This window comes from Anarhichas minor, unplaced genomic scaffold (genome assembly GCF_050575085.1).
Source record: "Anarhichas minor isolate MPS153535 unplaced genomic scaffold, ASM5057508v1 ptg000017l, whole genome shotgun sequence".
In the NCBI taxonomy this organism is placed as follows: domain Eukaryota; kingdom Metazoa; phylum Chordata; class Actinopteri; order Perciformes; family Anarhichadidae; genus Anarhichas; species Anarhichas minor.
Window position 1 is genome coordinate 18,052,729 of NW_027466463.1, and position 27,289 is coordinate 18,080,017.

At 44.9% G+C, this 27,289-nt stretch overlaps 1 protein-coding gene across 1 annotated transcript in view; it reads left to right on the plus strand.

Moving 5' to 3' along the window:
• Positions 1 to 1,478: 1,478 nt before the first annotated feature.
• LOC142952059 (heparan sulfate glucosamine 3-O-sulfotransferase 3A1-like) overlaps positions 1,479 to 27,289 on the plus strand; it is a 28,813-nt gene continuing 3,002 nt past the window's right edge. The window contains exon 1 of the mRNA XM_076094052.1: positions 1,479 to 2,035. Within this exon, the coding sequence (XP_075950167.1) occupies positions 1,479 to 2,035 (557 nt within the window). The remainder of the gene's footprint in view (positions 2,036 to 27,289) is intronic.

Genomic DNA, 27,289 nt, shown 5'->3' on the forward strand with positions numbered 1-27,289 from the left:
TCTGACCCATCAGATATATCTGGTGACCCCTGTAGGGGGTCCAGACCCAGAGGTTAGGACACTCTATTATTGTAGCTTTCATAACTGTTTAAATACATAAATAAATGAATAAAGCGGGCTGGCATTTGGTGGAACTTTCTGCATTAAATTTGTCGTGAAATGAAAAGAGAGCGTGACATCTTTAAACATCATTATTTTACCAGTGTTTGTCTCCGATAGGAAGGCGTGTGAAGCCATTTTGACCTCTGTGAGGGAATGCTGGCTGTGTCATCACAGTCGGTTTTTAGGGGGTCGAGCATCTCTCCAGTGTCAGCGAGACAGAGAAAAGACACGGGGTGTGATTTGTTAAATGCGGGACACCCCCCTTGTATTGTTTCGACAACATGGGGGGACATCTGGCACCGGCAATGCGGCCCAGTGTTGAGGTCTCCATCCTCTTTCTCGAGCAGTGAGCTGTGCAGCATTGAAGCACTGCTTGCACATTCTCATGTTAATTCCCCAAAAGACAGGAGCAGATGTGAAACATTTGGTTCTGTTCTTGTTCACTTGTAAAGAAATAATGTGCCCCGTTATCATTATTTCACTTTTTTTGTTCCTCTGCGTGTCATAAAAACAAGGGTTCGTGGTGGAGGGCATCTTCTTTGGTGGCCTGACTTCAGCTGCATTTGGAGAAATGGTCGCCCCGAGTGTTTTGAACATTTTAGGAATCATTTTTGCATCTCGAAACAAGCTGCTACATCTGTGAAGTACGTATTGTATTGTGTGTAATTTCAGTGTGTTTATATGCTTATACTGTATATGTTCAATCTTGTGAAAATATCTAGATTTAAAAAAAGAGATGTTGATCTCGAGGGGAATACGATTTAAAGGATTAGATAAATAAAATAAATGTACTGAAATATGTATATTTGTCTCATTTTGCATGTTTGCAAACGTGTCTGTGTCATGTCTCTTTATAATTATAGTCGTGTGTGTTTTACTTTGTGTCCATGCAGCACTTCACAACTTTATTTTGTGCATGAAAATCCCCTCTAATTTGCCTGAGATGTTCGGTGCATCATTGTCCCCGCCCACCTGGAACATCATTGGCTCCTTGTCCGCTTCTGTCTTCACCTCATTGGTCAGAAAGATGCCTGTCAAGCATCCTGACACACGAGACAAGTTTACAACTCTATACACGTGCGGGTGGACACATCAGGGCTCGTGGTGGCATCCTGCACACAGCGAGGAGAGAAGAGAGTGCAACACCTGAGAGCATACATCGGTGTGTGTGCTGTTATTTGGTTTCCGGTCAGTTTGGGCGTTTTTCTTTCTCACCTGTGTGCAGCAGGTATCTTCTTTTTTTTCTGTGGAGGAGACAGAGGTGTTATCCGCAGCACACTGTGGATGAAGACTCCTCGGTTTCTTCATGGCAAAAAGACTGAGTAATGTGTGCCTAGCATGGCTGTGGCTCCTGCACCGACCACCCAGGGACCGGTATGGCTTTTAGCCGCATCAGTAAACTGGACCCCCCGTCCCGAGGCATCTTCAGGAAAGCGGCGGTCATGCTGTGCTCCCTGCTCACCTCTCTCTTCCTCCTGCACTGCCTCGCCGACCGCTGCAGCACCTCGCCGGTCAGGGCGTCCTCCGGCCGGGCTGCGGGGCTCTTTGAGGACTCGAGGTCGCTGAGGACTAAACGACTGGCGTACGAGTGGACCGCCGGGTCGGAGCCGACGGGCTACGGGGCCGCCAGGCGCTCCTCGCGGGTCCTCGCGGATGAGCGCGCGCGGCAGGTTTCGGAGCCGCCCGAGGAGTCTTTCATCTTGCCGCCTCCGGATTTAGTTGCCTCCAGGAAAGTGTCGCCCAGGTTCGCAGGTAAACTCAGTCCGCTCGGGGAGGGGAGCAAGAAGCTGCCGCAGGCTCTCATCATCGGGGTGAAGAAAGGAGGGACCCGGGCTCTGCTGGAGTTCCTCCGGGTTCACCCGGACATCAGAGCCGTGGGCGCGGAGCCGCACTTCTTCGACCGCAACTACGACAACGGACTGGAGTGGTACAGGTGAATATTGAAATAATTTGATTATTCATGGGGGCAAAAACTCAGAAGTTAAACACTTTTTAAACAAATGCATATTTAGCGGAAATTAATGAATATGCCTACACTCAAACTGATGTAACTGTAGAGATTACATTAATTACTGTCTCTTATCATCTAGGCTGAACTTCTGTATATTTTTATTCGTCATTAAATTGCCATAATGATAGATTGTGTTTATCTAACTTTTTTCTTATTTTGCCTACTTCATCACTGATAAAGATTAGTCTACACAACCCACAACGCTTTATTTAACTTGATTTATTACGCCGCATTAAGCCTGCTTTCACTCGATGTTATCAGGCTGCTCGTTTTGTTGCGCATTTTAAGGTTGACTGCCTTCAAGTGGCTTTGGTCATCGCCACAGTGGAATCACGGTTTATCTTGATTAGACTGGAGATAAGACGAGAACGAATATTAAGCATTTAACATTTAAATAAGTTGTAATTTACTTTTTCTCTGTTGAAACATTAATGCCTTACATAACTGCTTGTGAAAGTTCAAACAAGTTTCTGCTCAGTTTTAATGCTTTTTAAATTCAACTTTATTTATTATTAACACTGTGATAAGACGGACATTTTCACTTTCTACATAACCTTTTCAGAAGTTTTTCTTAAATGTTTTGCATTTTCTTTAACCCATTTGTTCCGTTTAAAATCAGACCTCAATCGGACTTGTTACAAATTAATAATTCAATTTGTTATTATTGTTTATGTCCATTTCCATATGCAAGTAAGCTAAACTCTTACTGGAGCTTCTAATCTAAATGGTAAATCTGATTTTGCCGACCGTTAAGAAAGTGCAAAACTAATGAACAAAAGTTGGAATAAGAATATTTTACTGCAGATAAATTACAACAGGACAAAAGTTTGATTAGATTTATTTAGTGCATCAAACTTTTTATATTGCGTGGTTTTTAAAAACAAACTTTGAAGGTCAAAAGTGTCGATCCTTTAATATAATGAGGCAGTTTCTGTCCTAATTTGCTTTTTGCAAAAGTGCAAATTTCGAGAAACTCTGCTCCCACATAAACACTAAGTTACTCTTCTCCGGTGTCTCCGTCTCCGCATGGAGGAGTATGCCGCGTTTACCTTCTCTCAAGTCCAATGTGTGATTGATTTCATCTGTCACTGCGAGTGTGTGTGAGTGAGCGTTGTGTGTTCACATTTCCACAGGCCTGTGGGGAATAATGGCTTCTCCCTCTCAGTGGTTCCCTGTCTAATGGGGCATTGCCAACATCGCAGCTCTGTTATTAAGAGGAATTAGGGCCATAATGAAAGGTTACCTGAGTGTCTCAGGAGGTATAATTCACCTTTTGATTGAGTTAACACCAAACAGAGCACCCTCTAAAAGCCTGGAGACAAAACTTTTACTCTCCCTCACTGACAACTCCCCCTCCTCTCCCCCCCAAGAGCCTCCTCGCTCACCCCCTCTTCTCCCCCAAGCGCTCTGGCTCTCTCCCATCTCCCACTCACACACCTCCCTCTTTGTGCCTCTCTGAGAGTGAACATTCTCTTTTCGCCATCACTCTTTCACACCCTTCTGTTTACCTATTCATCCATTGTGGGGTTTTATATCCATGAGGGTCCCATCTATCCCGAGGAGTTGCCAAGATTCTCTGGAATTTGGACCGTGCCTCCAAGGACGGACCTTAGTGCCGGTTCCCCCCTTAATGCTGTCCCCGTTTAAAACAGAAGGGCCCTTGAATTGAAAAGAGGAATAAATAACTGTTACAACAGCGTGGCCCGCTGTGCAGGAGTCCATCTTGTCGGCTCTCCTCGACAGCGTCTGAGAGTCTGCCTGTTGATAGCGTTCGCGGAAGCTTTTGATTGAGTCGCTTTCATTTGAAGTTGTTGGCTTGAGGTCGTGTCGGCGTGTTTGTTGCGCTCCCCAAAAAGGTGCTTGTCGAAACCAGGAAATCGGTCCGATCGCATTGGTGAAACTTTTCCCCAGCCCCTCGTCAAGAAGCGGCACAATCTCGGGGGGCCCTCGGAGCCACGGTTACTGTACCGGTGCTTTTAGGATTTGCGTGGGCTGCCACGAATAATTAAAACTCATCCGACAGGTGACTATTGAGCTGAAGAAAACAACTCTCAGATGTTAAGATGCAGCTCAGTGCTTCCAGTACATGCTGAAAACTTAATAATACTAGTTTCGTTTAAAATACAATAATCTGTTGGTGTTTGTGCCAAACAAGGCCAGATTTTCTGTGACTAATCACCGTGTCCAATTTGCTTTAATTATGCGATTCCTTTCATTAGCGGCAGTGAATACTTTCAACGTAGCAGCTTCCGTCTCAGGAGACTCTTTGTTTATTGTCGGGGCCGATATGTGTCCCCACTGAATCACTGGTCTCCGTGTCCCTCTGGGAATGTGCACTGTACTGTAACACCTCTAAGCTCTCTATGTGGCGTGGCAAAACCCCCTGCCTCCTTTTTCCTTTTTTTCCTAGCTTTCTCAGAATTATACTTGTCTGGCTTGTTTCGGGACTTTCCATCAAACGCACTAAAAAGTCAGTCGCTCACCCAAAAAGTATGATGCACAAAAATCTGTGATTTATCGAGGAGGATCAAATTCCCCGTATTGACAGCACGGTTGTCAGAGCATGAAACAGTGGTAGCTTTAAACCTTTCTCTCCACTTTTATGTGTCCTAAGACTCCAAATAGTTGGGTGAAATGCTGATTCACCATCTGCATTTATTCAAGTCTTGGTAACAACTTTATATTTTCATTTTTTACTCTTTTGTTTTTTGTTGTAGTTTCAACTAAAAACATAATTTTAGCTCCCTGAATAAAATGCCGCTTTTCGTCCGGAGACTTTCACTAAATTCGGGCCTTTTGTCAAACAGGAAACCAACACCCCGATCGGCCCGTCAGTCAGTGTTACATTTCACTGCACATTTGTCAGCGGTGTATCCGTATAATCACATACAACCTGTTAGGCTTTTGTTGTGGAAATGGACACTCGGAGCGAACAAGGAGGTCAAGCACAAACACTGTGAACTAAAGCAGAGGTCCATGCAACAGAGTAGTCCGTATTGTGTTTTTGGTCTACTTGGGTTGCCGAACGCCCGGCTTTCACCTGTCTAGACCCAGCCGCGGTTTGTGTTTGAAGTCTGCAGACCCGGTTGGATTAGCCTTCACCAGATCCCTTAATGGGTTAATTATCCTTCATAAAAACATGCGTGACCCGTTAAACACGAGGGCAAAGGGCCACCAACTCCGCCACACACACATTCATCTGGATGCAAACAAACACAGCGGCCTTCAGTGTCGGAATACGCATTCAACACAACCAGGCTGATAGTGCGGCTCAGCTTTGACGGGCCTTAAGAAGAGCGCAACTTTAGGAAAATAAATAAAAAGCCAGGAAATAAAACATGGCAGCTTATATGTCAGAAAATCTTTTGTGTGAAGTTGATCAGAGTTCGTGTATCCATTTCAGCTCCTCCTAAACTGTTAAAAGCCATGACAAAGCAAACAGAGAGAGTATTGTGAGCCAGAAAAGCAGAAAAATCACATTAAATTAGGGGTTTCCCTCTTCGTAAAACTGGCTTTATTTGAAAGGACGTTCTGTAATGGTCATAAAAAATGACTCTCGACCATAAAAGCAGTGACCCAGCGGGGATTTGTGTTAGAAAGCGATCGGATCTGTGTTTCTGTGCCGTACATCGTTCTGTGTGGCGGGACAGAATCAAACACAAATACAAATCCAGATGTAAATGTGTGGAATAATAAGTACCCCATCTGTGTTTAAATTCCATAAATGCCATATTTTTTTCTTCTTCATTCGTGATTAGCATTTTCTCCTGCATCAGGCTACCCGGTCGGGTTTGTTGACACAACTCCATAAAGAAAAAGACCAAAAAGAAAGAAAGAAAAGAAAATAAAGACACATTTGTCGAGTGCTGACGGTGAAAAAAAGCTGCTGAATTAACCAACGTTTGAAATGAGGCCGACATCCAAGTTTCTCATACGTTGGCTGTGTTTAGAGTGTGTGTCAATGAATTTGGTGGCACGGTTTGAAACTCTGGCCTTGTTCGCTGCCGCCATGACATTTCACTCGTCATTGTGTGGAGAGGTTTGGCGGACCGGTGGAAAGCATGACGCAACTCCAAAATGGGAGAGGCTCGACGTTAGGAGTGAAGAAATGACTGAGGGCTTCTGTCTTCTGGGACATTAAAAGTCGCTCCAGAGCAGCCTATAGACCTCTAAAGCCTCTGTTCCTACTGTATAATTGTGACCTGTAGGCTACGACACACAAAACAAGTAGTAACACGCGTTTCACACATTGTTTATCGCACCGGGTTGCCATGACAAAAACCACACAGCAGCTGGAACGAGAGGCCAGATTTAACCGCGCGTATACTATGTGTCCACATTTATGTGCTTCTGGATGTAACCCGGCCTGGAATACAGGAATGACATGTTCCACGGAGTTTTAAATGCAGCGATGGAGTTCAAAATAGTTTCCGCCGCACTATATACCAACTCGATAAATACCTCACTTGCCTGTTTGGAGTTATAAAACCATATAAGCCAAAAATATGAATATGAAGTGTGTAAACCCTTAAATATGTGTCTCCATGGGCTGTTCAATGAGGCTTTGCAGGGAGCCATTTGCTTTAGTTTTTCTCCAAGACACAGTTGAGATTTTTAAAACAACCTTTCCCCTAATTGATCCCTCGATCGGTTCAGCCTGTTTCGACTCTATGTTGGGAAATGCCAAACAGCAGATGACATATTCCTGATGGTGCTGAGAAATGGCTTTGGAAGGTAATTTTCGAATGTAGTTAGAGCCACTTCGTCATGAAACAGGATGTGGGAACGGGGCTTATTTCGTTTTATATACTACCCAGTACATAAAAACCTGCAGGTCTACCTTCAAGTTTTAAATGGAGTCCGTTCCAAAATAAACCGTTGTTGGCTGGGTAGCAACAAAATCTGGTGTGTATTCACTAAACTTGTTACTTGGCTAAAACAACTGTCAGTGTTTCACAGGAGAAGGGTGGAATTTCAATGTGAAAGTGAACTAAAATGCTTTTTTGCAGAATGAAATAATTACCTAGTGATATAAAGAAAAAGAGCATTTTAACAGAGCTTTTTAGGTGCTTTTCACTACATCTGCTAACAGCAGGTTTGCGGATGGCAGGTGGAGTAGAGAGGGCCGGCAGCGGCGGGTGGAGAGGTCGCGGTCGGGGGTTGTGGAGGGCGCTCACACACAGCGGACGTAACGTGATCGCCGGAGACCTCCCGAGCATGAGCCCCGAGCTGCCTTTGGATCGTGAAAGTGATTATCGGGGAGTATAATCGTAAAAACCGGGACGCTCACCTCCTGCTGAAGGCATGCAACCCACCCCGGCAACTCCTTGACCTCCGCCACCCCCACCGACATCTTTGCATGCCCTTAGCAGCTGACCCCAGGAGGCCCCCGTGCAGGGGAGGCAGATAGAAGCGAAGGGGACTGTCCATAGTAGTGCCTGTCAGCAGCTGCCCTCCGGCATCCTGGGAATCTGCCATGAGTGAGGACAGGCGGCAGGTGCAGGGTGCTCCGCAGACACCACCTGGATCCGCACCAGACCCTCACACCTGATGTTTTCACCTGACGCGCCTAAAATAAGAGCTGTTTGTCGACTTCTTGTAACCCGGCGAGGTGATGGAAGCTAACCGGCTGCACTCTCATGCACTTATTCCGTGGCCTCGGGGACCCAGGAACTCCGGCTCAGCTTTGACGAACATGTGCAGAAAGGGAAGTGTGATTGATCACAGGAGGGTCACTCAGAGGGCTGCCACAGAATGTGCCACCCTCAAGAGTTCACAATGCTAGCAGATGGTACTGTAACATTAGGATCGGGTTGCATTGTTTCTAGGATTCTGTTGTTTATTCACTTTTGGGTTTGTGTGTACACTAGTCAGCAACCTGTTTGACCCCGTCGTATCTCAGGCCCGCTCGGCTTAGCAGCTGTTGGTCTTTTTTATGAGGTATTAGCCCATACATTATGTAGCATTTATTCTGGGATTCATATTTCAAAAGGAGTATTTGAGGTCAGCTTTTTATTCTCCCTGGCCGTACTAAAATACATCGCTCTAGTAATCGTTTCTATCGTCTTGTCGTCTCTGAAGTCGAGATGTTTGACCTTTTCCGAGACGATCGCTTCAGGATTGCAGCTCGCCATTTTCTTGAGCTATACCTGAAGCCCTTTACTAGTTTAGTGCTTTTCAAGCAATGCCCATGAATGTCAGCAATGTTTATTTTCCTTGAACTCCATGGAAACCCGCCAGGTAATGTTTTCTATCATCACAGCAGCTCTGCCTTCAGGGCACTTTACAAGCAGTACGACTGAAATGAAAAAAAAAAAGAATCATGTTTGCGATTTTTCTTCCTGCACTGCATTTATGTTCCTCTGTGTTTTGAGTTTTTCTTCTTCTTGGCAGTCCGAGGCTGGAAGTTAAGTGTTAACCCTCCACAAACAAAGAGAGGCTGTAACCCTATCATTTGGCACTGGAGAGTCAAGGGGCTTCGGACTAGACCGTTTCAGCTCCCTCTTCGTAGAAGCGAACCGAACAAAACCGCAAAACAACCTCCAGAATTCATGCATATCAAGTCTTTCAGAGGATTTGCCAGAGTGCTTCAGGATTTCAGGAAACGTGCAGCCAAACCCATGTTATTTGGGCACAGACGGGCTCGGTAAATGATGCATGGATGGAGTATGTACCGCGTTACAGCCCTCCGTGGTGCGGCATTGGCAGGCTGAACCAACGCCTCGACGTGATGGATCTCTCTCTCCCATCTCGCAGGCAACAGCTTTATCACAGGACAGGGAGCCCTCCATATTTTCCACCAGAGGGAAAAAGACAGAGACCGACAGAAGGAGAGGGAGAACCAGAGCTGTGGTAAGCCTGGGAACCAATAAAAAGAAGGAAGCCCTCTCCTCTTGGGTCCTCCATTTTCCGTTCCAACTGTAATGTTGTTTTTAAAATACTTTTGCCACATATTCAAATCGGTTTTTTTCTGGCACACATCTCCGTCCTGTATTTCAATTCCCTGAAAAATTAGAAGGAAAGGAAAAACATTCAAGTGTTTACTACTCAAGGAAGTTGGAGGTTCATCTTTCCAGCCCTTTACTTCCGTTCACTCAGCAGGAAGGTCTCCCACTCTCTTCAAGGGCTCACTGGACAAACACTGGATTGTTTCCCTCTCTGCCGCTGTGCTTAAAGGCACGGACTCTGACACACTCTGCCATGTGTGCTATCTGCAGCTGCCTGTGTGGCGATAGGATGGCAGCGAACATCCTTTTTTCCTCTTGTTCCAGCGGGGCACGGCGTGCGCCAGTCGCCTTGGCAGAGTCCGCCCCGCAGGCATGGGCCGGGGCTACGCCAGACGGCACCTCAGGCACAACCTCCGTTTGACTGGCCAACCTCGGTCTCCATGCAAAACACACAGAATCACACTAAGCTCGAGGCGCGTGGGTGAGCGCGTACGCGTCTCTTGGAGTCCGTCTGAAATGAGGGATTGGCATTTTTTTGGCGCGGCCGACAAAGAGGCCAACACATTATTTCCTTCAGATGCTATTTCCCAGCTTTCAGCACTTGCACATCCAGTGTGTTCTGTGTATTCCTGCTCGATGACGAACAAAGAGTCGCGCGCTGGCGATGAGGGAAATAAAACATGCTGGAGATTAGACGGTTTGGCAGCACTATAGACCGTAACTTCAAATCCCGCACAAACTTTTTAAAATAGCTAATAATGGAGGTGGTGAATGGAGAGAGAATAACAGAGTGGCATTTAATCTGCCTCGAGGGCTGTTTTATTCAAACAGAAGCAGCGCGGATCCATTGCATGTGTGGTTTTGAAAAGCTACCTGGTTCCTCAAGTAGAGATCCAGCTGTTCAAACAAAATGCTTTACATACAGTCTATTGTACTTTACACTTGAAAGGTTGCACGGCACAAAAGAGCCATTCAGAGTACTCTATAGCCGGATTTCTCTTCGCAAATTATCAGCAAAAAATGTATCACAAACCCTCTGTGAACTCAAACAGAGTGCAGGTCCATCTGTCATAAGTCAAACGAGGTTCGTTACGATCGCAGCTGCTCCATTTTTTTAATTTTCTCTTAACATTTAATTCATTCGGAAGAAAATATGGCGGACAGCTTTTACTAACTACCTCCGAACGCCAGGCTGCTTGATTAAAGAGAGGCAATGTGTTAGAAAATGAGTTTGCCACCCCGGACCAGATTATTGATAGATGGAGTGCAACAGCACAGCCTGCGTCTTTTTACACAAAGATGGAAGAGGGTGATAAAGGTAAAGGTGATTGATATGCCCACAGAGGAGTGCAGGGAAGCCACCCAGTAATTCAATTAATCTTAACCTGAACGCTAGTAATTGCTACTGTAACTAGGTCTGACTGTACATGGGACAGGAGGGAGATTGCTGTCAGAGGAGCATGTCCAGCTAATAGAAGCAGGAAGGAACATCCTCAGTGCTCTGGAGTTGCACAAAAGGGCTTCTCTTTTTTTTTTCTTTTTTTTTTAATCCTTTCTCCTAAAGATGAGGATTTGCATGTTAATGAGAGGAGCAGGGAACAGATTTCCTCAGTTATGGACCAGTAACAGAGAAGTGAGAGATGAATCACGGAGTGGAAATTATGGATGCAAAATCCCGGCGAAGCTTTTCGCTGCCCTAATAAGAAGACACATCCTCGCAATAAAATTCTGCAATCATCTGTGAAGAAAATGTCAAGACGTAGAAATATTCCCTTTCTTGCCAAGAATAAGATGAGAAGATACGTACCGCTCTCAGATTCGTCTCTTTATATTTGAAGTCGCAGCCAGCAGCTTAGCTCATCTTAAAGATTGAGGACCCAGAATCAGAAATCACAAACTGTTGTATTGCCAAGTGGGTTTGCACATACAAGGACTTTGGCTTGGAGTTTTGGTGCATAACGATAAATACAAGACAAAAGTAGATACGCAGGAGAAGAGCTACTGTACAGTTTGTGCAGGAATGTGCAAAGTATTGACCAGGAGATGTGCAAAAGTGGAAGTATAAGGTACAAAGGATGTGGACACTAATCTAATGTATGTGTTGTGTCCACACAAATATAAAAGTACTACTTTAGTTTTTGCAAGATATAACGTGTGAATCAATGATCTTTAGAGGTGCTGGTAGGCCGATTCTGTTGCCTTAAACAGAGCTACCTAGTTCCAGTATTAACGCTAAGCTAAGATTACTGTCTCCTGGTTAAAGCTACAATCAGTAACTTTAATGAAAATAACTTTTTGACACATTTGGTCAAACTGTCACTATATTCTGACAGTAGGCAATGAAAGCAAATAAGTGCAGAACTATTCCTTTAAAACTTGCAGGTAAGCGTTTTGTGCCCAGATGCTCAAACCAGAGCCGAGAGCCACATTTCCAAATTCTGGACTCCACGCTGCTTTTGGTCAAACAAACACAGGTGTAGTCTTTATTGGCTTCAGTGATCGAAGCAGGTCATTGTTTTTCAGTTCTTTTGTGTCCAGCACCCATTGAGCTCTATAACAAATGATTTTTAGATTGTCAGAAATCCTTTGAACACACCCTGACGTATTGATCCCATTGTTTTCTGTAAGAGCGCGACAGTGGTTTGAAGGTGTTAACCCGAACAGCCCGGACTTCTTTATGGGCAGGTTTTATCCATCCTCTGGAAACTTGACACTTCGAGAACGGCAGGTAAATCACGTTTTACAGTCAAATCTATTTTTCTCACCCTCCTGTGACCCATTCTTCTTCCACACCTATGTCTTCTCATCAGCCCATCAGTTCCTGTCGCTGAGTTCGAGAGCTGGATCGCCAATCATTTGTAAAAACCGAACCCCGTTGTATCGATAACTTTATGTTTCATTTCTGCATCACTGCAGTGATTTTTGTTTACGCAGCTGGCGACTTCTGGGTCAGTTTGGACCGAGGGTGGAACAACACTGAGGAGCCTGTGGGACTTGACATGAACCCCGAGTCATTTTAACCGTCAAACATGTGGCGGGGCCGGGGCTCATTATATCATTATGTTGTCAGGCCGATTGTTTATTCTGACATTTACGTCTCACACGCTCACGTCCTACCCTACAGTCGTGTCATCAATAGGACAGATGAGCGTTCAAAGTCCTCTCCAACATGTTCTTTATCCGCTGCAGCTCCCTCCTCCGCCTCCTCAAGCACATCAATTATTAATCCAGCCAATTAGCAGGGCTGCATTATTCACCAGGAAGCATCCATTAACAGCACTGCCTCGCCTCATTGTGGCTCTCTCAGAGCTTACAGTCCTGCATTGTGCGAATATTTGGCCACCAAATCGTGTTTCCAGAACATTCATGTCGTGCTTTGTGATCTTTTTTACTTTTCCCCTTTTCAGCTGCTGTACATATCGAGTACGCCTGACACAGTAATACCAGTAACATCTGTAGTGATTGCTTTTGTCATTGCACCATGGGACTATTTCATAAAAACAATATATATATATATGGTGGTCAACGGCGAGAGACGAAGACTTTTTTGACCCCGTTTGAATTGTGCTGTGAATTACACACATTTGTCAAATCAGGCGCTAAAAAGAACACGTTACCATTACTTACAAATGAAAACAAATTCATATTATGCCGTCTGTTTGTAGCTCTGTAGAGGAAGTAGTTTCACAGAGCGGTGACCCTGATTGCTTGTCCCTGCGATTTACGGAGCCTCAAATCTCTGAACAAAATCGCTTCCTGTTTTTGCCCGTGTTTACCGGCCGCACATTTGATAAAAAGTGATTTATTTTCATCTGCTTATCTGCTTAATTGATGTCCCCCCCAGGCCTCCCCGACGTCCGTAATTTCATTACACAAACAATTTAGAGAAGTTTGATTAACACAAATGAGAGTTCGGGGGCCCCCCACCAGGTTTACATGTTGTTCCTCTACGCTGCTCTTCACATTGACTCTCGGGCTCAGCCATTGCACCGCAGCCGTTAATAACCGCTCCCTGTTACAATAGACAGAAGCAGATATTAATGATTGCTCTCTTCATCAACAGTGAAATGTTGCTCTGCTACACTTTGATTACAAAACGTCTTGTAGCAGTCAGAGTGCGCGTTGTGTTTTAATCATCACACTGTAGTTTAACACGCGTTTTCAAGCCTCACTGGAACGAGCAGATATGTGGCTGATTTAAAAATCCTTGCCCTCAACCAGATTGTCATTACGGCCATTGAGACGCAACCGTATTGATCTTCTTGTTTTGGCTTCAGCGCGAGCATTGATTTATCGGCCCTCTGAGGGAGCTGTGTGTAATTAGGCTCATATTGTCGAGGGTTCACCCGGCCACCGCCTCAGCTGATAGTGCTCCTCATTGATGATTCTGTTCTTTGTTTGCTCTCCCAAATGTTATGTGAGCGCTAATGGAGAGGCCTTAACACACACACACACACACACACACATGCATGCTCAGACTCAGTGGCTGTCGTGGGCAGGTCTGTTTCTGACATACCATTTATTACATCATATTATTTTCCGCTCAGGCCAGCAGCAGCAGTGAATATTCTTTCACCGCCCTGTTTTTGCTCTTATGTTCCGTCTCTCTTTCTCGTATCCAACTAGCTTTTAAACGGGGTCGGCCGTGGCAAGGCGTAAATCCCCCCCCCCCCCCCCCCCTCCTCCCCCCTTTACCCACAAAGCTTTTACTTCGTGCAATCCAGTGCCAGTGCGCGTTTCTAGCTCTCCCCGATGAACTCTTGGATGCACATTACAGCAAAAATACAGTCCCTTTAGAGGAGCTCTTTTGAGTCTCTAGGTGAATGTAGAAATGCAGACAGACACACTCGTGTTTGCACTCAACATATGACACACTGGCAGACAAACATGCACTCACTGTAAATGTAGATACATTTTTATTTATTTTTTTACCATGAATTCACTGGAGCAAGAGCTAGTTTAACTGTTGCTTCGCCGCCATTTTTTCCCATAGGTTTACAGTTGCATTACAGGCCGCGTAATGTAAATGCAAATGTGATTGAAAGTGGTTCATAATGGCCTCCATTCAACTGTCATGAATATGAATGGCACTAATATGCATTTCGTTTTGGTTTGCTTCTTTTCTCCGTTGGATGCATTCTCTTGTTGAACGACTGTGCGCCCCTCCTCGTCTTTGTCTTTACACTCTGCTTGTTTATTTTTTTTTAATTGCGGTTTGGGGCGGACCATATTTTTATCTGTATGTAAGGCACATCCGTCATTCAAGCCTGGCAGAGTTTGACTCAATAACGGCGCACGTATCCAGCCATTATCTCTCGGCGGAGCACTCCCTCAATGTTAATGTGTTTTTAGGACGATTAAATCAATGTGAATTATTGAAAAATAACCCCTCTTGATAACATGAATCATCAGGCCTGTGTCCCCTCCCCCTTTGAACACCTCATTTACCATCTCTGTGGCAACGTGCCGGGGAACCGCCGACGTGCCCATCGAGTGCTCACATTCGATCGGCTTGTGGTGCCGGCTTAGCAATCAGATGGGCTAGAATTAGAACATCCGTTATTGGACCAATGCGAGCAAACGGCTGCATGCGCCACTCCTCTGTGATGCCGAACATAAATACGCCGCAGACCTGCTCGTAAAAGAGGGACGTGCAACATCCCTCGTGGAGATAACTGTTACGTTTATAGCTGTTCCTGAGTAAGAGCCTTCTTAGTCAGTCTTCTAGCTCGGCTCCAAGGCTTTACTAGTTTAACACCGGAGGTGAAGTAACAACCGGAGGCGTCAGTTCTGCAAAATTCATCTGGATATCAGTTTAGGTGAATATATCTGGTGTTACTGAGCTTCATGGTTTCTCTCTCTTCACGTGTTCAAAAAAGATTTTTAAAACGAGTGGTTTCACTGCCATCTAGCAGAAATGTCTTTGTCGCATGTCGCCGAGCTCCCTCCCTGGAAGTTGCAGTTTATGCAGAAATAAATGCTGCAGCCCCTCAACACCAATGGCCCTGGAGACCAAAACAATGATGTCCGCCGGGGTTTCCGGCCACGGTCAGGAATCCGAAGTAGGTTGGTTTGTCCGTTCTGGGCTTCTGTAGAAACACGGTGAACTCTCCTGAAGAGGATCTGCTCCGTATGTAGATGGTTACGAAGACACAACATTCTTATTTTCAGGCGATTATACAGTAAAGAAAACATACGTATTAATAGTATATTCCATTTCTGCCAATAGATCGCCCGAAATGTTACACACTGTTCCTTCATGAGAGTGTAACAGGTATTTTTCACTATTTTCTTGAAAGTTGACATGCAATAATATTGAATTATTGCACAGTTAAACACCCCATTATATCAACAACAAAAAGAAGACTGGTGCAGGAGTTTATTGTCGCTGCATCAGCAGTTCTTGCAGGTCACACGGAGCACAAACCCTCCTATAAATCTGATGTTTCATATTATGTCAAAATGACACATCATTTGCGTTTGTGGTCCGTGTCAGTTTTTGTCTCTCTGCTCAAACTCACTTTCCAGCTACAGCAGGACGGCTTTTTTGGCAGAGAGAAGAAGAAGAAAAAAAGAAAAAGCTCCACTACACTATTCGCATTGTCCTAACCCCGACAATGAGGCTCTGCCCTGTAATTACATTCTATTTCCAAAACCATCCGTCTTTGCTCGCGGAGAGCTGACAGGCTAAAACATTAGCACGTTGTCAGCGGCTTCTCAGAATGCCGCAGCTCTCCGTTACACTCCATATTATCTCGCTCCGGCTTCCCAGATGGGGTTACCTCTCTGCAGCCTCGGGAGGAAGAGGAGGTGTTTTCCTGTTGCGCGGGGCCAGTTTAGCTCAGCCGTCACAGGGGCCTCCTGGTTTTCTCACTGGGGGTCTGTTGAATTCTGGGTCACAGCCTGGCCCCAGGCAACCGCTGGCTCCGCTTTAGCCATTTCTGTGTCGTTTAAGCCCCCCCGTGACATTGTGGGTAATTTTTCTCCTTTTCTTTCTGGCGACAACCTGCTCTCTGTCGCGCCCCTCCCCCACCTCACCACGATGCCTTTCAATCACTCTGTGAGTGACCGGTGCTGATAGCGTGGCGATCTCGCACTCACACACCTCTGCATCACCTGTTCGTTATGCCGCCTCGACAGAAACGAGCTGCACGAAGTTTCCATTTTCCCCGGGCTATTTATTTAATGGATACTACAAAGGGCCGCGAAAAATGGAAATCAGGCTTCCGACCATGTCTTTAACCCCGGCTCCTCCCTGCCCGCCTTCCCGAACTGCATTCATTCTCATCCACGAAGACCATAAATCATTTCGGTAACTTGTTATTACCGAGCTTGTATTAATTCTCCAGGATGTTTCAAAAAAAATCCTATAAAATATTTAAAGCTTCTACATACGTAAAGGACCATAATCTTCATCTGCCTCTATCGGTGTCCCTCTGGCACCGCCATCTAGGAAAAAGAAAAAGATTGAGCGAGCCTGTTTGTAATGAGTTCACGTCAAAAGCAGCGATAAGAGGGAGCATTCTCACATGCTCATCTCTGCCCCGCTCTGCTTCTCCCGCGGTGACGGCGGAGGGTGCGAGCTCGCTGGTGTGGCCCCGCTGTGGCTTTGGCACGACGACGAGGAGAGCGATGTCGATGGTGCCAGCCGCTTTGTATTCTGAGCCTGGGAGTAAAAGCATGGAGGGAGGGAGACAATTAAATGGGGGGGTAAGGCGGTAGACAGAGAGGAAAGAGAGCACGGAGACAGTGTAATCACTTTCACACTCCCCGATACTGCTGTCCGCCTGACGCTCGGCTCTTATCCCCAGCTCTTCTCTACCCCCCCCCCCTCCCAAAATCTCACTATCTGCCTCTCCTCTGCTTTCTCTTAGCAGGAACTTGAGCTCTCAGAATTTCTGCATGTATTGAATATGTGCAGCACCGTTTAGCTATCTCATTAACTTTTACTCCAGCTTTAGACTCCTCGTGCTCCTAAAACATGGTTAACTCTCAAATATTTGGCTTTCATAATGTTCGGATTTCATATGGAAATGACGGCCTCTTGTCCTGAGACAAAGTACTGTAAAAAAAAAAAATATATATATATATATATATACAACTGTAATGCAATTCAACATGATGGCAGCTGAAACTGACACCGGCTCTCTCGGCTGCCGTGAGGCAGTCGGCGGCGTCTGAGAGTAAAATACAATGAAGTTCTGAGTTCACGGCGAGGAGATCTGCCAAGCCCGTCTGCTGGCTGAGATGCTACCTGACTAATTTTGGCTACGATGTACGCTTGTGTTTGAACAGGACAATGACTCCCTTTCAGAAGTCGTTCTATTTTAGAAAAATCCCAGGCGGTTTACAGTCAGAGCTCTCAGAAGTACGCCAGCAAGCGGCTCTCAACCTGTCAAGTTGCTACTTTTACAGTACGGTTATGATTATGAGTGCATTTATATGCCTACCTGTGCTGTGCTTCTCAGATGGAAATATTGTTGTGAGATTAAAGCAGATATTCAGATTTGGCTTTTGAGGATGACACCTCCACGAGATTTCAGTCTTGTGGAAATGTGCACAGACTAATGTATAATGTAGCAGCAACACACACACACACACACACACACAGTCATGCCACCACCTCCAGATCTTCCTCAGCCTTCCTTAAATCCTTTTTTTCAAACTCCCCTGGATTGAATCCCCAAAATATATCTTTTTCTAGTTAAAAAATATGGCTGGTAATATTATATCTTCGTCTTATTGTCATAAAATTCCATGAAAAGACTAAAAACAACAATGAATTGATCCTCCTAAAAAGTTTTTCGTCTGAAAAGATTGTAGTTTGTTTTTTAAATAACTACAGAAGTGGTGTTTCTAAAGAATGGAAGTGACAAATAAATCAACGTTGACTTCTCACACGGGACACAAACTCCCGGGTGAAAGTCCGATGTCTTTTGACCCCCCCCCATCCCAACCTTCTCCATACGCAGAGTTTTGTCGCTCTTCGTACTTCCTGGTTCACCATTACGTGGATTATGTAAGAATCAACTTTGCTGGATATATACGGTGCATTACTTTCAGTGTATAACAGCCTGATCTATGAGCCACACAGTTTATCTGGAATCAATCCTACATACGCCGCCCTGCTGCCATAAACTATCGTGCACCCCAGCTGAAAATAGTCCCCAAGAAATGCCAGATTGTTTTCTGTTTCACGTCTTTGAAAGAAACCAAATGAGTCTTGGAACGGAGTGCCACAGACAGCATGGGGGAATCAGGAAGTATTGAGGGACTTTTCATGGGATTTGCTGACAAAAGAACCTGTGTAGTCTTATCTTTACTGTGAACGACTGGGGAGACGTCTTAAACGCTCCTCCCTTTAGGTGACCCTCACACTGACATCTTTACAGGAGCTCCGTACTGGATGCTAGTGGACCGTTCTGGTGAAACACAAGCCTTAGCGACTCCTGCCGCCGTGCCACTTACGGTATAATGGAAAACAGATGCAGCGTAAAACCAGTGAGAGTTAAAAGCAACTCAGGATTTTAAACAAGCTGTGATTCATCGTTTTGCCCCCCCCCCCTCCTCTGTCTCAGGGTGTTTACAGAAGGATAGGTTCATGAAGCAACGTTTGATAAGGACACACGCGTGAACGATGGCGGACGTTGCTGCATGAATAATGCCGTATTGTATCGATGAGCTTAATGCATTTTCAAGGTGTGGCCAAACTTTTGAACTGCCTTTTTAAAGCGTTCCCGAGAGTTTTATGACCAAACGCGTTTCGTGTACATAAGAGGAGCTCTTGAATCTGCTGACGTTTCGTTGACTATAATGAAACCTTCATCTCTGTCTTTAACGAGACTGTTTAATAAGCCGCCGATCGGACGACGTATCAGATCACAGAAGAAGAGAGCTGAGGGATACGGCAGAGCGGATTAGAAAACACCACCACGACTTTGTGGGGCTGTTTCCTTGATTAAAGATCCCCAAAAAAAATCTATAAGGAGAAAGATGAAAGTGCAGCGCACCAACAAACACAAGAGGTGGAACATTTGGGTGTTTTCCCCCCAATAAAAAGACAAAATGTCAAATGGTTTAAGTGTTTGCTGAGGAGGAATGCTGGTGCCAGTGTCTCTCAGTCTACAAAGAGGGAACTGGGGAAAGGATTGTCTTTCTGCCAGCCCATCATTTCATGTTCGTAGAAGGATGTGAAGCTGGGCTTTAGTTATCAGACTTTAGCCTTCACATTTTTAAATCACAAGCTTTTATGTCTCCCCCCCCCCCCTCCCCTCTGAGCTCTAATAGTTGAGTCGCTGCCCGTCTTACAGTGGAGGCACACACATGCAGGCGGGATCTGTGCCAGCAGAAATGTGGCTCATAACAGATATCTGTTTAGCGACAGTCTATGTGGCATATTCAGCAGACTGAAATGTTTATATTGAATGTTTCAGCAGCTTGAAAATCACCATGGTAATGGTCCCAAAGACAAAAGCCCTCGCCTTTTGTCGAGGGTAATTATCGCAGAGCAGTCCCCTCAAAGCCTTCCATTTGGCTCTGAACAATTTCACATTTAATTTTGCTCGCATGCATTTGACACAGTGCTTTAAAAAAAAAAAAAAAAAAAACTGTATTCAAATCAGGCTTGAATGTATGAATGTAGAGTCTAAATACCCATTGAAATGGTTTCCGTTTGAGGCAAGTGGCTCATTTTTCTCCCTCGGATTATTTCCACGCTAGAAACTATAGAGAAAAGGATAAGGAGGGCTATAGAAAGACCACTTGGAATTTCCGAATGAAGCCACCTTCAGTATGTAAGCGAACATTCAAGGAGCACAATACCTTGAAAATGAGCTTCAGCATTAAGCCCAAGTTAAGGTGTATTATCTCCCACAAGCTGTTGAGACCCTAAAAACTGAATTGGCAGAAAGAAAAAAAACGGCATTTAGCCGCTGGCAAAGCCGATCCCGCCGAAGTGTCATCTCCACGCGCTCTGCCTCAAACTCCATGTAACTCTGAACAAGTGGGTCAGAGAAATATGAAAAAGTAATGTGCGCGCCGTGTCTGAGAATCCTCCTCGAAGGATACATACACCACATGCATACAACCCAGAGCTGCTGTTACGGGTTATATTTAGTGGGTATAGTAATTTTGAAACGTGAATCACCAAATGCAAAATATAGCCTCGTCTCAGCTGGCTCGCTTTCAGTTTGTGTGGGTTTTTCCAGACTCTCCAGGCAATGATCAGAATCGGTTCTCGGCTAACTCGGGCACGTTTTACACCTGCCGTTGAAATGCATCTCGGGCGATCACATGTCGATGTAATTGCACCCATCCGTGTGAAAATCCAGGTGTAAAAGCATTGTGGACAGATTCAAATTCAATTGCTCAAACCACCTGGGGAAGTGTAAAATTGCACAATTTCTCTAAGCCACATGTGTGTTTTTTTTTATAATTCACTCAAATCACTGTATCACCATGAATGTTACAGATAATTTGTGCTAAGTTTTGACAGAAAATTGAGAGAAAATAAACACCCTCCGGCTACAGGAGACCTATTTAGACTCAGAACCAGGGAATACATGCTTTTAAATAATTCTTACATACAGGGGAGCATTACCTACGGCACACGGCAGTCAGAGTTGGTCGGCAATTTGTAAGTAGCACAACCTTTTTGTTTTTAAGCCACAGTAACAACCTGGCTTCAGGGACGGCAATGTCACTCGGTTGGTCGCGCCGTGCTTCACTTCAGAGTGAAATATCCGAACAACCATCGGATGGCTTTCCATGAAATGTTGTACCGACGGTTCGTGTTCCCCAGAGGAAGAAGCTTCCAAGGTTGGTGATCCCGTCCTGCGCCAGCATGACGTTGACATCGACATCGAATGGATTCCAATCAATTTTTGTGCGGACATTCAAATTTCCCTCCGGAATGCACCAATTGGATATTTTCAGTCCCGATGCCAAGAACCGATTATGTCTTTATACTATTGCACTGAGTTTATTGCCGTGCGGCAATCACCAAGTCAAATTCCTTGTATGTGCAAACATACTTGGCAAAAAATTCTGATTTTGATTTTGATACCTGAACTATTTGAGTCAGTATTATTTTTGTTTATGACCAAATGTCTGCAAAGTCATTGTGTTTAGTGATAATTAAACACATCCTGTTATGCTTTAATTAAAGCTACAGTGGGGGAAAAAGTATCCGCTTGTATAAAATGCCAGTTGTAAATGGGGTATTTCTGTCTGCGTCTGTTTCCTTTCTTCTATTTTAGGTCTCTCTTTCTCTCTCTGCCCCTCGTCACTCTCACCCATCTCACCCACTCCACTCCACACCTCACCCCCTTGTCCTCTCTGCTGATATGCAGTCTGGATCTGCTCGCTGACGTCTAAAAGGCCTCAGACGGCTTGGAAGCTTCCTGCAGCCTCTCTGCCTCCCTCCCTCCCTCCCTCTCCCACCACAGTTAGAGAGGGTGAATAATTCACAAGCGCGTTGCCATAAAGATAAAGCTTACTTTTTCCACCCTCGTGCAATAAACCCGGGAACATCCACTCGGCACCAAGGAGGAAGAATAGAAGTATTCTGTTAAAAATACTGCTGATACATTTATAAGAACATACTGCAAAGCTAACTCTATAAATGTTTTACTAAATCGCATACCCGTTGTATGGAAAAGGGGGAAAAAAGGAGGGGAAACTCAGTGGTAAGGCGAGTGTCCATCAGAGAGATTTATTTATACAAGAAAAAACCCTTTTTACTACAGTGTATGATATAATATTATTCTTGTACTCTATTTATAATCAAGTTCACTCAGCAACAAATCGCATATAGGTCTGATTTATTTTGTTCTTTCCAGACATTATTTATGAGGACTCTAATATTTGAGCCTATGTGGAAAAAGCAGACATTTTTCAACCGTGATGAATGACGATGGTAACGGGCAACAGGCCAGCACTATTTCTCAAGTAGTGTTTGAGGCTAGAAAATAGTGTTTAAATGCTTTCATCAGCTAAAAGCCAATGTGACTGAATCTTAAGGTAAGTGAGAATGGGCAACACAACTTTGTGGGGCTTTGTAACTTTTCCCTAAACTATTGTGTTGTAGATTAACTTTCCGTTCTAGTTTTTCCCTCCATCTCGGTTTAAGGGAGGACAGCAGGCTTCCTCCATCCTCCACAAAGCTTCCCACTTGTCTCTGTCTTTTAATATCAGCGGGAAGTTTTTTTTAACAAAGTTGTTTTATTAACGACACTGAGGTTTAACTTTAAACAAGTTTTTCCATTTGCAGTCTAATTTCCTGCTCTCCTGCCAGACGGAACCACCACAAGCTTTAGAAACCCATTCACATCCCTGTTTCGTCTAATTTGAAACACGCCCAATCATCAATCTGACAACGAATTTCCTGTTATTAAAAAGCTGACATTTTCAAAGTTTTTCTTCCGCAGTGACATTGTTATCTTATGTGTCCCCAGTGTCGTGCTGGGTTTCTCTCCTTTCCCACTAACCCTTTATCAAAAGCATATCGTTTCCCAGGGGAAAACAGTAGACCGTCCTCCCTTGTTGTTTTCCAAGAATAGATGACTCTCTTATCTAGTAATTGTATGTCTCTCAAAATTGCTTCCGACCCCCCTACAGTTCCCATGTACCACTCTGATTTCTCTCTTTATTCCAAGAGCCCACCTTGGATAAATGTCTACTTAACTCCAAGTGCAAATTGCTTGAGAATTTGCTTTTGCTTCATTAGCAAAGAAATAATTAGTTTCTTTAAGAAGTCCATTGGTATTTATGGTATCCCTTAGCTTCCTTATGTATTCAAATCCTCATATTCACTTTGACCGTTAGTCACACAATAACACAAACTAACTAACCGGTCGAGGCAGCGGTAGAGCAGCGACTCCCGTGTTCTGCGAACTACTTTTTTTTGCTGCTCCCGTCCACAGCCGCTATTCCAGCTATTTTCTGGGACAATGTCCCCTTCTTCACCGTTTAGAATTATGTCCATTGCTTCACTATGAAGCTGCTGATGACCTGGGAGTTCATTATGGAAAGGAAACCTGAAACGGTCGAGGTTGCATCAAAATAGTTTGAGTACACAAGATGATTCGTAGATAATGCTTTGATGTTTCTTTTTTGGATTGGACCAATAAGCCACATAGGAACCTAGACATGCGAAGCGTCCCTACTATGTCCTTATATGTAGTTTCATGTAAAGAAAAGTCAGAATTTGGTCAGAATTGATCAGTGTGATGAAAACTAATGAGGCTCCCATGAGAAATTTGAGGTTTTCCTCTAAAACAGGGCTCTCTACTCGTGTACCAAGCGCAGCTGAGAGCGTGCAAGCTTTCATTACGATCAAAAGCAACAACAGGTGATTTCAATGATTGAACCAGGGAGGGAAATCACAACATGTACGGCCTTCTGTGGGAATGAAATCCTGCCCCGTCTGCCCTTTTTGTATTAGTCCCAACAACAAAAAAGTCAAGATACTCAATTCTGTTACTGAAGCTTTGCGATTCAGACGACAGTGATCCTGTGTAGTCATGTGGGAGGAGTACTTAACTGTCCAGGAGAGGGGGGGCGGGGGGGGATTTAGAGCTGTAAAGTGCAGGTGTGCAGGCAAAAGTGACACAGTACATGAGGATCCAGTGGAGGGGAAAGAAACGGTCAGGCTGGCTGATCCTGGAGGACTGAGACTGTCGGGATCATAAAACGGACGATTATCCGGGCTGGGACCGACTGCTGCCGCGGAGCTCACACCTGTCATCCCGGCATTATGAAGTGGATCTCAGATGATGACGGAGGCCACATTGCACTGGCCACCCTTAAAAAATGTGAATTAGCAAACGTGTTATTTTGTCATTCATTAGTGTTTTCCATGGAAAACCCCTGAGTACAGTCCGCTGTCTGTGCAGCAGCGCTGTCTGCGATTGCGGCCTGCGGGGCAGGTGTTGTTGCACAAGGCTCGCAGAGCAGTAAAGCCCCGAGCTCAGAGAGGTGGGCTTTCACCTCACCGCCCAGCAGCCATCACTCTAAATCACCCCCTTCCTCCTCCTTCTCATCTCTCTTTGACCTCCACTAGCATCCACTGACCTGGAAAATATCGGGTGAGTCCAAGCCACCGAGAGCGGCGCTGGCCTTTGCTTCGCCTGCAAACAGCAGAAATATTGAGCCAATTACAAGATTATTATCTGGTGGTGGTGGCAGGGGAACACTGTGGGGAGTGTAGTTATGCCTGCCAGGGCTCCCTGCTGGAGGAGGGAAAATGAATCAAAGGCTTGTGGGGGGGGGGGAGTGGACAGCACTCATGCCCACTTGCCTCTATGTCTTTACAATTCCCGTCAATTGACAGACATTGGCCCCGATCCAAGCCGCTTTCTGAAAGGCCCGGGATAACACCAGAAAGTGGCCCGTTCAGAGCCGATCACTCGTTAGCTTTTTACTTTTCCCTAATTCATATGTCATGTTGTCATATTATGCGTGCACCCGATTTACAGTAAATAAGACCTTATGGCGCATTCAGACTTTTTTTTCTGGCATTCATATAGCAGGCAGACATGAGTCACAGCCTGAATACGAGGGGAGAGTTGAGTTAGTTTGCGAGTAAAATTTCGCTCAGTAGGGAAACGAAAGCAGTGATGCGTCAGGCCCTTTATTCCAAAGTGGTTGCTTTATAGATGAGCCTACAAAGGACACATTGAGTGATGTACTGCGCATTACTGTGTACGTTGGATTTGGGTTTTTTAAATAGGAAATAGAGCTGCCTGAATGAGTCCTGGCATCCTTCACGAGCTAGTTAGTTCCATATGAGAGGAATGACGTACAATTACAGCATGTGTTCTGTTCTGTCGTGTACACAAGCTGTTTGCTATGTTCTAAACTTCTTCGTCACCCGTTCAGAGATTTCGTCTTCTTACTCTCTGCAATACTCAAATGTACGTGCCAAAGCAGTGACTTTGATTTAAAGGCGGGCCGGGGTTCATGTGCCGTGTTTCTTATTTGGGTTTTGGGTCTGTGTTTTGTTTCGTGAGTGTATCCCGCTGCCTGTGTTTCATGCCTCAGTGTGCTCAGGGAGTCGTATTTTAGCAGCACGATGAAGACATCAAAGCCGGTTCTGGAGCTGCAGTAAATATCAAGCACTTGGACAGCTTGTCATCTGTTACATCACCTACCCTGCCAATAAAGTTTCATTAGAACGCGCTGCATGCGTCTCCTGCAGAATGGAAAGAAATGACCCCAGTGTGGTTCACTTACTGTAGATCTGTAAAAAGGGTTTCTTGCTCCTTCGTCCAACTAAAAACGTAAACATTTTTTACCTCTAAAACATTGGTGTGGTCGTAGTCACGGAAAAATTAATCAACGATATGATTTGTTTGGAAATAAATGCCAAAAATTGTCCAGGTTCCAACTCAAATCTCACGATTAGCTTTAGGGGTCTTAACATTTTGGAACCAATCCAAAGCAAGCCCTTTCTAAAAATCTACACGAATAGGACATGCATGAATTAATAGACCTGATCCGTGGAGACCCGAGTACAGTCGGACCTGATCCACAGAGATCAAAGGATAATTGCACCTAAATCAAAATGTGGTGGACCCGAACACCGCACACACTACCTGATTAGACTGACCTGGGTCTCGGGTCAGGTCATAGATACTAGGAACCACGTGGACTTTAATTTAACTCAATTTACCAAAAAAATTCTTTACGTTTTCGACTTTTGCTTGGACAAAATGAATAATTTGAAGACGTCAACTTGGGTCCCGAGAGCTCGTTATTTACACACATTTTGGACTCTTTCTATTAAAGGGGAAGTGTGCCGCATTCACACATCAAAGTCTGTTTACAGGTTTTTGGGAGCACCGTTGCATAATTGAAAAGAGCTACGCTGATAAGTCTGATTAAAATGTTTGAACACGTTTGAAAATGAAAGAATCTGCAGGTGTGGAGGGCACTCTTCATCTCTTCCTTGAGGCTAAAGGCTGGAGGCTACATTAGCTGCAGCTAACATAACCCAAATCTCTGGAGGAGGAGAAGAGGAAGAACGAGTGGAATATGAATTTGATAGCTCTGCTGCATCTTTTTTTTATTATTGCGAGTCCAATAACGTGATAGAAGTGCAATGCTCGATCGAGAATAAATAATAACTAGTTAATAATTAGTGGCATGTATACATGTTTAGATGTAATCTGCCTAATGAACAGAACTAAATGACGTTTAATCAGTATCTGTTTCCTAAGGCTGCACTCCACAGATGAACCTGAAACCATTCTCCCAATAACTATAAAATTTGCATCAGCCTGGATACATGAGCCACTTTATGACTTATGACCGTGCTTGGACTCCCAAACATGGCCGTCTTCATGTTGCACACCATACCACATACCTCACTGACCCTGGATATCCCCCCGGAGTGCCCTCGCACCGACACACCACCGCCGTGAGTGCATCGACCGCAGAACGAGCTCGACGCACGCCATCAAATATGGATGATTCCTTTCGTACGGGCTCATCTCTTTCTTTCATAAAACCATAATGTTCTCTTTTTGCATCCTAAAGTTGCGGTACTGCACGGGCTCTTTCTGAAGTCTAGCGGATCCCAAATCAGCATTTTGCTGACATCGCCCGGGAGGCGCTCAGGAAGACTCCCTCTCCCCTATCGATGATTAGTCTCTGTGTTCTTTATTATCGACGTGTCAGCTTAGCAGACATTGCAGTCTCCGGTGGCGTTGGGTTTGTTTTAAAGCACCACTATACAGCCTCACTCGGGGCTCTTGGGGGCGATGGGGCATCAGCTAATGTGAGAGGAAAGGAGCCTTGTCCATGTTGCTCTTTACACGGCTGTAGGAGAGGTCGCCGATACTGAGAGGACTCCGGAGGTCAGGCGGATGTCGAGACATCAGTGCACCTGTGTTGCGGTTCTTGCACTTATCGACCGTTTCCTGCGGGTCCCTCCTCGTGCTGACCTCGTGATCCGTTCATCGCAGAGGAGGTCCACTCAGCCACACATGGCATGGATGTGTTTTGACATTGGCCTGAAGGTATTGACTTATGGCTTTTAGATCTGTTTCACTTCATACGTTGAGCTCAACCGGCAGCTTTTTATAGAGCCACGAGGAAAGCTGGCGCACTCACCTCAGTAATGGTGACTCTTCAGCAGTTTGGGATTCCTCCTCTGACATGGTTTCATTGTCATAACTGTTGTTCCATATCGTCTCCTTAAAAGAGTGTCAAAAATATAATGTTGGAG